Here is a 12,763-nt window from a genome sequence, read left to right as displayed (position 1 = left end):
TCAGTCTTGACGGGTGGGGAGTTTGCCTGACATCTTCACACCCAGGGGAATGAAATGCGATTTGAGGAAAAACAGTGCATTTCATTACAGAGTTTGAGAGAAATATAAGATACAGAAAGAAAATCCATGCATTTCTCTCATTCTTTTCCATTCATTCACCAATCTTAAAGCTTATTAAAAATGGTCTGTTCTGGGGCAAGGGCTGCTTTACAAAGACGTTTGACTTCAGGCGATTGGCGGTTCCCTTTTCCTCTGACTGTGGGGGAGGAGGCTTTGTTAATCTCCCTTTTGTTCTCTGGGACACTCCTACCTGCAAGTATTTGTGCAGATTTAACTGCACTCTCCTGTGACCCTTCGACTAGTTGAGGCATCACCCTCACTGTTTCTGTGCTGCCTAGAGATCTCTCTTTGTCTCTGCAGGTTCCTGGTAATTGCTGTTAGCAACTCTAGTGGAGTGCTTCTAGAGTCTGCATTTACATAGGAGGATGTGGGGTCTAACTTTTCACATTTTCAGGGTTGGTTGACCGGACAGTAGGGGTTTTCATCCAGGATTCTTCCCGGGCTTCCTTTAAACGGCCCTCTTGGTCACATTTTCCCCTTCCCTTTCTAAACATTTGCCAGCCGTGCGCTTGTTTGTCCCCTTTTGTTCTCAGCGGGGGTCCCTTACAGTTCACCTGCCCTCTGCTGGAGGGTCCTTCTAACACTGGTACAGGACTTAGAGGTGCAGGTTTCACTGTAGGTGGGTTTTCCACTCAACTTGGCACATGTGGCAACTCCTGCAGTACTCCACCACATCTTTGTGGAGTTTTGGCCAGTCAAACTGCTGTCTTATGCAGGCTTTGGTCTTTCGTATACCGGCATGTACAGCCACTGTAGTCTCGTGGGCCCTTCTTAATATTTCTCCCTGGTACCTCTGCGGCACCACTAACTGGTGAACTGCTGTCCACTCCTTGCCCTCAGGTCATGAGGAAAACATTTCCTCATCAGTACCTCATTATTTAAATAGTAGCAATCAGGGATTCCCTCTGCTTCACTTTCAGACTGGCCAGCCTGTGCTTACTGTTGCAATACTGGGTCGGCTCACTGAGCCCCAGCTAGGGAAAATCCATTTAATTAATTCCCTGGGTCTCCTAACTTTCCAAAGAAAGTCACGGACAGGCAGGTCATCTGCCTGCAGTGTCAGTGCAGTCTCCTCTGGGGGAGCTGGTTTGATCATGGCCTGATCCATTACACATTCAGGAACTCTGCAGGGGACCGTCTCTGGTCACTGCCCTGACTCTCTGACCTCCTGCGGTCTTTCTTTCACTACTGGGAGGGTTACCACCTTCACCCCTGCCGGATCATTATCTAGGAGCAGGTCAACCCTGTCCACAGGCAAACTAGGGACAATCCCTACGGTCACCGGTCCCAAAACTAGGTTGCGCTCCAGGTGCTCCTGGTGTACAGGTACAGGCATACACTGCCCTCCAATACCATTCACCACCATTCTGGTGTTCACTACACTCACTGGGGGAAAGATCAGGCATTTTCCTAGTAAAAGGGATCTGGTGGCCCCTGTGTCCCTGAGAATTATTATCGGGTGCTTGCCTCACTCGAGGAACATTGGGTTACTTTCCCTTCAAACACAAAACCCTGATAACCTTCAGGAATCCTATTAACTTTTCCTGAACTGGTCACAGTAAGCTTCCTGGGTTGCACTCTTACTGCAGTTAAAGCCACAGCTTGTTCTGTGTTTTGCATCAGGCACTCGTCTTCACTGAGCGGGTGTGCCCTGATTAACCCTACCGGTTTCCCCTTTTGTGTCCAGCAGTCAGCATTTAAATGCCCTGCCTTATTACAATGGAAGCACACAGGTGCTTTCCTTTCTCTGCCAGGACTGCCTGGGCAGATATCACCTTCCCGCCCTTTGTCCTTTTCGGATTGGTGGGGGTGATTATGAAAGGTTCTCACTTGGGAAACTGACTTATAAATTAAAGCAAACTCATCAGCCAGAACGGCCGCTTGCTGGGCTCCCAGAACCCGCTGCTCCTCTACATGGGTTATTATTGAGAGTGGGAGAGAGTTTTTAAATTCCTCTAACAGGATTACTTCTCTGAGAGTCTCATAGCTGAGCTGTATTTTTAAAGCCACTGGTCAAAAGCCAGCTGCTTACTTCTTTCAAACTCCAGATAAGTTTGATTAGCTTGCTTTTTGAGGGTTCTAAACTTTTGGCAATAGGCTCCGGGTACTAATTCATATGCCCCGAGGATAGCATTTTTGGTCAGTTCATAATTTGATGAACTCCCATCTGGCAACAAGGAATAAACCTCATCTGCTTTTCCAGTTAATTTTCTTTGCAATAAGAGAGACCAGGTCTTAGAGACCAGCCATTTTAGCTGCCTTGCCAGTTTCTCAAAAGACATGTAAAACACTTCCACATCTTCCTCATTGAATTTTGGAATTAGTTGAATGAGTTTTAGCAATCTTGTACCCAGCCCTGAATTGTGCTCCTCCATATTGGCTATGCTTTCACTAGGGTTACTCTGTCGCCCCCTAGTTAACTCAAACCGCTTCAGCTCTCTCCGGATTCTTTCCAGAATATTCTTTCTCTCTCTCTCCTGCCTGTCATTCTCTTCACGTCCCTTTTGGAAGGCTCTCTCTTTCCCCTTCTTCTGTCTCTCTCTCACTCTTTTTCCTGTCTCTTTCTCTCTCTTTCTCCTGTCTCTCCCCTTCTTTTTCTCTTTCCCTGTCTTCTAATTCAAGTTTCTTTTGTCCCAATTGTACTTTTGCTAGCAATACCCAGCAATATCCTGGGTCTACCTCTAACCCTGCTTCTGCTTCTTCAAAGTCAAGGGAAAAGTGGTTGGCCACTAGCCTTAGGAGTTCATACTTCCTGGCCTTGCCACATACAGTGATCCCACACTGCTCAGCCATTTTTCTCAATTCCTCCATAGACAGTGCTATTAACTTATCCCAAGTTACTTCACCCTGGCTTGGAGAGCAACTCGCTTCAGTTGCAGACATGTTATTATTCAATCACACACAACCACAAGAAAACCTGTATTGAAATTTTTGCTATTTTTGATTGGGAACAATTTGGCTTCCCACTTCCAATTTCGTTCATTCGTCTGTGGGTAAAATCCCAGAAGCTAACACCCAAATTTCTGTTACGACCAGGTGAGAAATGTGTCTGGGGTCTTTTGCTGTCTTTACCTGGTCTTATTGTAACAGAGTTTTATTTTTAAACACACTGTGTTTTGAACTCCCCCTTTTGTGAATCCTTGTTCACAGCTTTCCAATTATAAGACAAAGAAACCAATTCACAAAGGTTTTCTAAGGTTTAAAGAAGAAAGATGAAATTTTATTAAACTTTAAACTTAAACTCTAACAGTTAACACCTACGGATATACGACGTGCCCACGCAAGCATGCACATGCGATACGCATTTGCAATTAGGGACAGAAAAGAGAAGAAGAAAGTATAAGGGGAAAGGTTTGAGGCAGTCTCTAAAGGGTTTTTTTTTACTGTGCTTCGAGCTCACTTGATTGTAGGTAGTCTTGCTGTTCGTTGGGGCCCAGTGTTCTTCTTAAACCTTGTTCATGTAGGAGACTATTCTCTTTTTGAGGTTCACATGTTTGCACAAGATTCAGTGCCATGGGAAAGAGATGGAGGCAGGCAGGACTGGAGAGGAGATTCTGTTCCAACCGGGAGCACATGGCTTTCTGACTTCAAACACTGTTTTCTCCAATTTAAAACACTCTCAGTTCCAACCTCTGCAACTGCCAGTTATTCATATAACTAAAACTGGTCTGACCACTTCTTCTGTATATTGGGGAAGCAACGATTGGGTCCCCATTCTTCCAATACTGTCTGTTACTATGCAAATGTCTTTCCAGTCAGATGCTTGCAATTTTAAGTTTTACTGTTCATGTGGCCAAATAATGTGTGCCTCAGTCTTGACGGGTAGGGAGTTTGCCTGACACCTTCACACCCAGGGGAATGAAATGCGATTTGAGGAAAACAGTGCACTTCATTACAGAGTTTGAGAGAAATATAAGATACAGAAAGAAAAACCATGCATTTCTCTCATTCTTTTCCATTCATTCACCAATCTTAAAGCTTATTAAAAATGGTCTGTTCTGGGGCAAGGGCTGCTTTACAAAGACTTTTGACTTCAGGCGATTGGCGGTTCCCTTTTCCTCTGACTGTGGGGGAGGAGTCTTTGTTAATCTCCCCTTTGTTCTTTGGGACACTCCTACCTGCAAGTATTTGTGCAGACTTAACTGCACTCTCCTGTGACCCTTCGATTAGCTGAGGCATCACCCTCACAGTTTCTGTGCTCTCTAGAGATCTCTCTTTGTCTCTGCAGGTTCCTGTAATTGCTGTTAGCAACTTTGTTGGGGTGCTTCTTGAGTCTGTATTGACATAGGAGGATGTGGGGTCTAACTTTTCACATTTTCAGGGTTGGTTGACCGGACAGTAGGGGTTTTCATCCAGGATTCTTCCTGGGTGTTCTTTAAGCTGCCCTCTTGGTCACTTTTTCCCCTTCCCTTTCTAAACGTTTGCCAGCTGTGTGCCTGCCTGTCCCCTTTTGTTCTCAGCGGGGGTCCTTACAGTTCACCAGCCCTCTGCTGGAGGGTCCTTCTAACACTGGTACAGTGCTTAGGGGTGCAGGTTTCACTGTAGCTGGGGTTTCCACTCAACTTGGCACATGTGGCAACTCCTGCATTACTCCACCACATCTTTGTGGAGTTTTGGCCAGTCAAACTGCTGTCTTATGCAGGCTTTGGTCTTTCGTATACCGGCATGTACAGCCACTGTAGTCTCGTGGGCCCTTCTTAATATTTTTCCCTGGTACCTCTGCGGCACCACTAACTGGTGAACTGCTGTGTACTCCTTGCCCTCAGGTCGTGAGGAAAACTCCATTTCCTCATCAGTACCTCATTATTTAAATAGTAGCAATCAAGGATTCCCTCTGCTTCACTTTCAGACTGGACAGCCTGTGCTAACTCATGTGACTAAAACTGGTTTGACCATTTCGTTTGTGTATTGGGAAGCAACGACTGGGTCTCGATTGTTCCAACACTGTCGGTTACTATGCAAATGTCTTTCCAGTCAGGGGCTTGCAATTTTAAGTTTTACTTTTTATGTGGTGAAATAATGTGTGCCTCCGTCTTTGTAGGTGGGGGGCTTGCCTGACAGTTGCGCTTAAATGTCTGGTCATAATGGCATAGATTTTGTGATGGTAATGATGGCAAACCTTCAACATGCGCCATCATTACTCCACTGAGACTGACAGCAACTTCGGGAACTCGGACAAGCGCATAAAATGTGGAAATCCAGAAGTTGCTGTCAGTGAGTCTGTGCACCTCCATAGGGTGCGCTGTAGAGATTCTCAGACTGCTATCTCCCTTGTAATCATGAATTGGTGAGAGCTTCCCCTCTTACACTGTTAGTCTCACTGTCAAAACCCTAGAAAACGTTACACCTTGTTGAATGAGGTGTAATTAGGGTTTGAACCATGTATTAACTTCAGAATTACTGCTGAACACCTTCACAAGCCCTGAGAATCAAATTTAATATTTGTGGAATGTTACATTTCTTTGCAATGATTAAAAATTCACAGTTTTAAAAGCATAATTTTTTTCTTTTTTAAGTCTATTAAATTTTATTTTGGCTTCTATCTTAATGCATACATTGAATTTGCTATCAGAGAATTTAAATTAAACATGAAGGCTATTTGGTGCTTTTAACTTCCTGGTTTGCTGTGTGTGAATACTTCAATGTGATTGGCTTCGTACCTATGTGTTGATATCACTGTTGCTGCAGGCCAAGATATCACCTTGCTTTGGTGCCAGATATAAACTTTGGTGAGAAAGGGGGAAATTCCAGACACAGGGATTGCTTGACCTTTATGGGCATGTTTCTTTGAGGTCAGCAGCAAGTGCCTTATTTCGCCACTCTCCACAAAATCCAGGATACTTTGAAGAATCTGTGAGCAAGCATAGTTGCAAGGAACACACATGTAAGACTCTGGAACTTGGGGTGGGGCCATTATTATGGGCAGAGATGTATCTGGGTGGAGGGATTGATAGACGATCATAAAAGATTCAGGAGATTCTACTTACAGGCAGAATTCATGCCCAGAATTCAGCAATCTTTTAGGCCGTCTATTTGCTTTGTGCTCCAATTATGCATATCTCTGGGCACAAATACGCAGGAAATTTCAGGCTACTGTATCTATGAAAGGCCAAAGAGATAAAGGTGTGCTCATGCCAATACTGATAGACTTGCCAAAGACTTGTATGCATTAGATTTGGGCATAATTGTCCGAATCAGCCTTTTCAAAGCATTCTGTTCTCCTTATTTTATCAGCTAAGTCCATTATTTTTCTTGGGTTGCAAATGTCTGTCAGTCAGAAACTGAACTCGGGGTGGGTGATTAGGTGGAAGCACACACAGAAGAAAAGGTTGAACCAGATCAGGAGCCCATGAAATTCATGACGCTGAGAAGGGTAACTGCGGAAGAGGCTTATATCCACAATGAATGCTTTTAATTCACACCATGTGGTGAGAAATAGTCTTTGAATCATAGATAATAAAATCAAGAAATGCTAGAAATACTCAGCAGGTCTTGCAGCATCTGTGGAGAGAGAAGCAGAGTTAACATTTCAGGTCAGTGACCATCAGAACATGTGACCCTTCATAGAATCATAGAATGGATTACAGCACAGAAGGAGGCCATTTGGCCCGTCGTGTCTGTGCCAACTCTGCAACACAGCAACTCAGCTAGTCCCACACCCCCGCCCTTTCCCCGTAGCCCTGCAACTTTTTCTCTTCAGGTGCTTATCCATTTCCCTTCTGAAAGCCACAATTGAATCTGCTTCCACCACTGTCTCAGGCAGTGAATCCAAATCCTACCCTCTCGCTGCATAAAAAAGTTTTTTCCTCATGTCGCTGTTGCTTCCTTTGCCATTCATCTTATATTGGTGTCCTCTGGTTCTCGACCCTTCTGCCAATGGCAACAGTTTCTCTCCATCAACTCTGACTAGACCCCTCATGGTTTTGAACACCTCTATCAAATCACCTCTCAACTTTCTATGCTTTGATTTATAAAGCCCAGGATTCCATATGCCTTTTTAACCACTTTCTCAATCTGCCCTGCTACCTTCAACTATTTGTGTACTTATACCCCCAGGACTCTCTGTTCCTGCACCCCCTTTAGATTTGCATCCTTTATTTTATTTCGTCTTTCCTCATTGTACCAAAATGTATCACTTCACACTTCTCTGCATTAAATTTCATCCACCATTCGATCAGCCTGTCTATATCCATTGACTTCTACTAACATCAGAAATGCTAGTTTCTTCATATTATAGAATTGAAAAGAAAGCTAAAATGTAAGAAAAATAAGTTTTCTTTTAAAATAGTTGTTTACTAACTAGGTTAGACAAAATATTTGATAGAAAGCGAATAAATAGTACAGAAAAATAAACGCAAAAAACTCAAAGAAATAAAGTACTTTAAGTAACAACTGATTGCTGATCATCTCCTGGATGGACCAAAGATCGAATTTTATTCAATATGTACATTTTATGCAACTAAACCCTGGATATTCAGCATTCAGATAGAAAGCTATTATCCCAGTAGTTTGAATTAAAACCCACCATGTTTAATTGAAGCTCCAACTCCCAAATGGTGGAATCTGGTAGCCAGTAAATTTCATTTCAGTCAGCATAATTCCAACAATGCAGAAAGACAATTTTACACGTTAAAATGGTGTTAACACCACAGAGTTCAAGTATCAACAATGACAGAACTTCTGGGATGTGTTTTAAAATACCTACCGAAATCTTAAATGGTATAAATCAGTAGCGCACGCATTGATACCATCTTCAGCTGCTTCATCAATGATCTTCCCTCTATCATAAGATCAGAAGTGGGGATGTTCGCTGATGATTGCACAATGTTCAGCATCATTCACAAATCCTCAGATACTGAAGCAGTTCATGCCCACATACAGCAAGACCTGGAGAACATTCAGCCTTGGGCTGATAAGTGGCAAGTAATGTTTACACCACAAAAGACCATCTCCAACTAGAGAGAATCCAACCATCTCCCCTTGACATTCAACAGCATTACCATCACTGAATCCCCCACCATCAAAATCCTGGGGTGTGATCATTGACCAGAAATTTAACTGGACCAACCATATAAATACTGTGGCTACAGGAGCAGGTCAGAGGCTGGGAATTCTGCAGCGAGTCACCCACCTCCTGACTCCCCAAAGCCTGTCCACCATCTACAAGGCACAAGTCAGGAGTGTGATGGAATACTCTCCACTTGCCTGGATGAGTGCAGCTCCAACAACACTCAAGAAGCTCGACACCATCCAGGACAAAGCAGCCCGCTTGATTGGCACCCCATCCACCCTCTTCAACATTTACTCCCTCCATGACTGATGCACGGTGGCAACAGTGTGTACCATCTACAAGATGCACTGCAGCAACTCACTGTATTGTGTCCAGTTCTGGTCACATTTTAGGAAGAATGTGAGGGTCCTTGAGAGGGTACAGAGGGGATTTACCAGAATGGTTCCAGGGATGAGGGCTTTTAGTTACAAAAATTAGGTTGGAAAAGCTGGGGTTGTTCTACCTGCAGCAAAGGAGATTTGATAGAGGTGTAGAAGATTATGACAGGCTTAGATAAGTTAGACAAGGAAAAACTGTTTCCATTAACTGATGGTACAACGACTAGGGGCCACAGAATGAAGGTTTTGGGCAAGAGATGCAGGGGGGAATGTGAGGAAAAACTTTTTTACACAGTGAGTGATAATGACCTGGAACTCACTACCCACAAGGGTGGTGGAAGCGGAGACCATCAATGATTTCAAAAGGAAATTGGATGGTCACGAAGGAAATAAACTTCCAGGGCTGTGGGGATTGAGTGGGTGGACTGACTGGATTGCTCCACAGAGAGCCAGCATGGACTCGATGGGCCGAACGGCCTCCTTCTATACCGTAAACGACTCGATGACAGGTTGAGGGTTTAACTCTAGCGCGGTCACACTGTAGTTTCTCAGTCGAAAGGTTTGATTGGAGTTCTCAAAACAGCAGCGGGAATGAGGATTAAATGTGAGATTGGGATTTCTCTCTCTGGCTGATCTCCTCATTTTACTGATGTGGAAGCGCCGGCTGGTGAACGGTGAGCTCCGGCGCTGCGGCGAGACACGTCTTCTCCGATCGTCTTTGACACCCAAGCCAGATTCATGGCACTAAACTGGCAGCTCTAAGCCAGTGGGGCACAGCACTTACCAGCTGCCGCTCAAGGAGGGACGGGCAGTGGTCTGTGTGTTTCGCCGACTCAGAACCCCGTGTGTGTTTGGTGCAGTAAGGAGGAGACGGGCGGCCAGGATTATTCATTACCATGTACTCTCAGTCAGCAGTGTAACCGACCATGGAATGGGGACAGAGTCGTCGAGTGCTGGATCCCAACAAATACTCCCATTTGATTTAGTGTGGAAGAGAGAATCCATGAGAATAACCATGTGCTGCGATCTCAGCGTGTTATTTCGGGATACAAAGGCTGCACTTTGCCTCCTACTATATATCTTTATAGTGCCATCGCAGAGTTCTCAACAAGTCCTCAGAATCGGTAAGTTTCTTCCAACTTAGTTTCATTGAACGTTTCCCGCTTATTGTGATTAATGTGTCCACCGTTAATGTTCGCCGAACGGCAAAGAAAGGCTTTTAGTAACTTCAGTGATGTTTGTGTTGGGATGAAAATGAGAATAAAATACGAGTTGTGCCCGTTTGCGAGTGTCGGAGAGTTGGAATTGAAATAGCAGATAATGCAGTAAACTATTAGTTGAGAACTGTCAGTGTCATTGACTAGATCTTTGTCTTTCTCCGATCTGCTTCCAGCTGCTTCATCTCGGGAGAAATCAGATTACATGAAAAAGCATGTCCGGCTTGCTGGGTTTTTATGTAGTGGTGTGTTTGGATTCATTGCTACAGGGATTGCTTTAATTCCCAAAGGCAACAAAAGACTTCCACAATCTTAAAAAAAAAACAAGCGTTGACTATATTCTGGAGTAGTTCATTTTGTTAACAAATGAGTATGTGTGCACCGGATTGCTGCTTCTCGTCCAGTTTGGTTGAAGTTGCAGTTGAGCTGAAGGCAGAATTCAGCAATTGGATAATTGACAGGTGTCTTTTAGGTGCTAATACATTCCAAAGGTAAAGAGCGGGGAATGTTTGTAGGTCCCCAGTTAGTATTGTTTCACATTTCAATTGGGCGCTTGCAGCTTCCGTATTCACCTTTAGATCGACTGGGGTGGGGGGTGTCCAAATTGTAGCTGCATTCCTGTCGCCGAGTTCACCTGTTACAGATAATAATTACCGGAAGAGGTCGCCGACAATGTGTCTCTGTTATACCTCAATGATTCCTTAATCCTTAAAGCATTATACCCTCTGGATTTATGTTCGTAAATCTGTGAAATATCAATCATCTCTTTCCCCAATTGTTTCCATTAATCTGAGCTGCTCCATATGGTTCTGTTTCGAATTAACATGTCCCATTTACTAACTTTTAAGTCTACTGTCACAGATGTTGATTGTACTCTTTCTTTGATCTTAGTTGATAACATGTTTCTCTTTTTCCAAGCGGGTTAAGCAGTGATCTGTAATCTTCTTTTCTCAGAAATGCTTGACTTGACTGCTTGTCTCCCAAGCTTGTATTGAAACAAGAATCCATCCAAACACTGGATTGCTTCCACTCAATATTATCGGATCTGGCCTCACCTCGTCAATTAAATCGAACACACAGACATTCAATTGAGATGATGTTTCTGTTTTGTTTTCTGTGATGAGCCAGTTTATTCAGCACTTATCCAGTAATAGCAGTCAGCAGAAAGGACAGCTCCTTTGCTGTCCTTCACTAGAATGAAAACTGTGGAGGTGGTGGGATGGCGTGACCTGGTCAATAGCAATACTAGGAGCTCCATAAAGAAGTTGATCAGTGCTTCAAACCCTTTTTAACATCTGTAATGCCCAAATCTTACCATCATATGAAAATAGGCAACTTCTGTATTTTTTCTTTTTTGCATCGTAGTAATTAAAGCTGTTCTTATATGTGATGAATTAAAAGGATATGATTTTCCATTTATGGAATGTATTAATAAAGATGATGCCAAGAGATTTTTGCAATTAAACCAGGTCCCCCATAGTTCCCATTATTACTGTTTTCTAAAGAATTGGAATTTTAAAAATCCAAAAGAACACCAATTGGCAATTAAATAGAACTAATTCTCATGGAAGACTTGGCCATAAAAATTAGAATAGATCTATAGCATTATTCCTGAGTTATTTTGCTTCTGAGATTTTCACATAGACATTCAGATAGATGGGCAGGTCCATTACTTTAGCTGTTTGCTATTCAGGAGAGGGACATTATTCATGGCAGTGTGGTTGGGTAGTTAAGTGTTCATATGAGCTATCCAGCTTGGTTTTTGAAAAGACAGTAGTGATTAATAGTGTTGAATAAATCCCTCTGAATTTGTGTTCTTCATGTGATAAACACCACAGCATTGTTAGCAGGCCACCCGGTAGACTGGATGTACAAAGGATTCCTTTCCTACATGAAGAGCTCCTGATCTCAGCTGAGCTGTGGGGACAGGGTACCAACTAGCAGTGTAGAGGTGGTAGGGGAAAAAGGAATGCTGTCATAGTGAACATCCCACCAGATGGAGCTCCTGATCTCAGCTGGGCTGGATGGGGGAGGTACCAAGAGGCAATGATGGAGGGTGCTTCCTCAGGAGGGAGGGGGGCAGGTTGAAGGAATGCTGATGTAGTTATTTTCCTAGCAGATGATTCAAAAAGATAGCTTCCCATCCTCTTTAATTGCAACACAATATATGATCTGGAGGATTATGGATGGAAGAGGACTGAAACACAAGAGGGATGAAACATAGTAAGATATGTTAAGGAAGCATGGCATGGTTGAGGCAGCTCATTGGGGATGAAATGGGTGTGCAATTGGAATTGAGGGGTACAAGTCCACAGTGAATTTCTAATACTGCAATGGGAAGAGCCTAGTGGAGATTAAGTGCTTCACCCACCGAAGGGAAGAGAAATCTAATGGCTGGCTAAAGAGAAGCACTGGTGGAAGCCTAGGTTTCAGCATATGAATTATATGCTGGAGGCAAACTTTGGAAGGGGAAGATAATGGAGAAAATAAAATAAACTATCAAATAAGCAGAGGGAGATGAATAAACATCTCAGGTACAGATGGGATGTTAATAAACAGCTGCTAATCAAGCATCAGCAATGTTATTCTGCATTTTGGCATGCAAATTACAAAATACCTTCGAAATAGGAATTATTGAGATACTCAGCTTGCTATTGAAAATTGTGAAAACTCTTGGCCTCATCCTTTTGCCTTTAATAGTAAAATCTATGCTGAAGTACTGAAGAAGTCCAAATATACCTATTGTTGTCTTTTACCCCGACTTAATTTTTTGTCTGCATTTATTCTTACAGGCAAAAGCAGATGGTTAATAGTCATAAATGAAAATTCTGGGTGATAGATCAGAATTTATAGTGCATTCAATTACATTTCTACCTTCCTTTTTTTTGTGTTACAACTATCCATTGAAAGGCAGTTTCAGAAATGTACAATTACATGATCTCAACATTAAAATTTTATCTTGCCAGAATGAATAAATAATGCTTCAATCATTTGTGGAGTAAAACTGTATAATTTTCTCCATATAGTCTGTTTTTTGT

General features: G+C 43.0%; 1 protein-coding gene across 6 annotated transcripts in view; it reads left to right on the top strand.

The window, feature by feature from the left end:
• The window catches only part of LOC137374429 (glutamate receptor ionotropic, kainate 1), a 520,770-nt gene that overhangs the window by 149,796 nt on the left and 358,211 nt on the right, over window positions 1-12,763 (top strand). For 3 of the 6 annotated variants that reach the window (XM_068040525.1, XM_068040523.1, XM_068040524.1), the window contains exon 1: window positions 9,169-9,632. The exons of 1 other annotated variant lie outside the window; for it this stretch is intronic. In XM_068040525.1, coding sequence (XP_067896626.1) covers window positions 9,440-9,632 — 193 coding nt within the window. In that variant the 5' untranslated portion in view covers window positions 9,169-9,439. Of the gene's footprint in view, window positions 1-9,168; window positions 9,633-12,763 lie in introns of those variants that run through there. 2 more of the 6 variants (XM_068040522.1, XM_068040521.1) reach the window with 1 other exon arrangement.

This window comes from Heterodontus francisci, chromosome 10 (assembly GCF_036365525.1).
Source record: "Heterodontus francisci isolate sHetFra1 chromosome 10, sHetFra1.hap1, whole genome shotgun sequence".
NCBI classification, from domain to species: Eukaryota; Metazoa; Chordata; class Chondrichthyes; order Heterodontiformes; family Heterodontidae; genus Heterodontus; species Heterodontus francisci.
The sequence above is the reverse complement of the archived record's forward strand: the minus strand, read 5'-3'. Positions and strand labels throughout refer to the sequence as shown.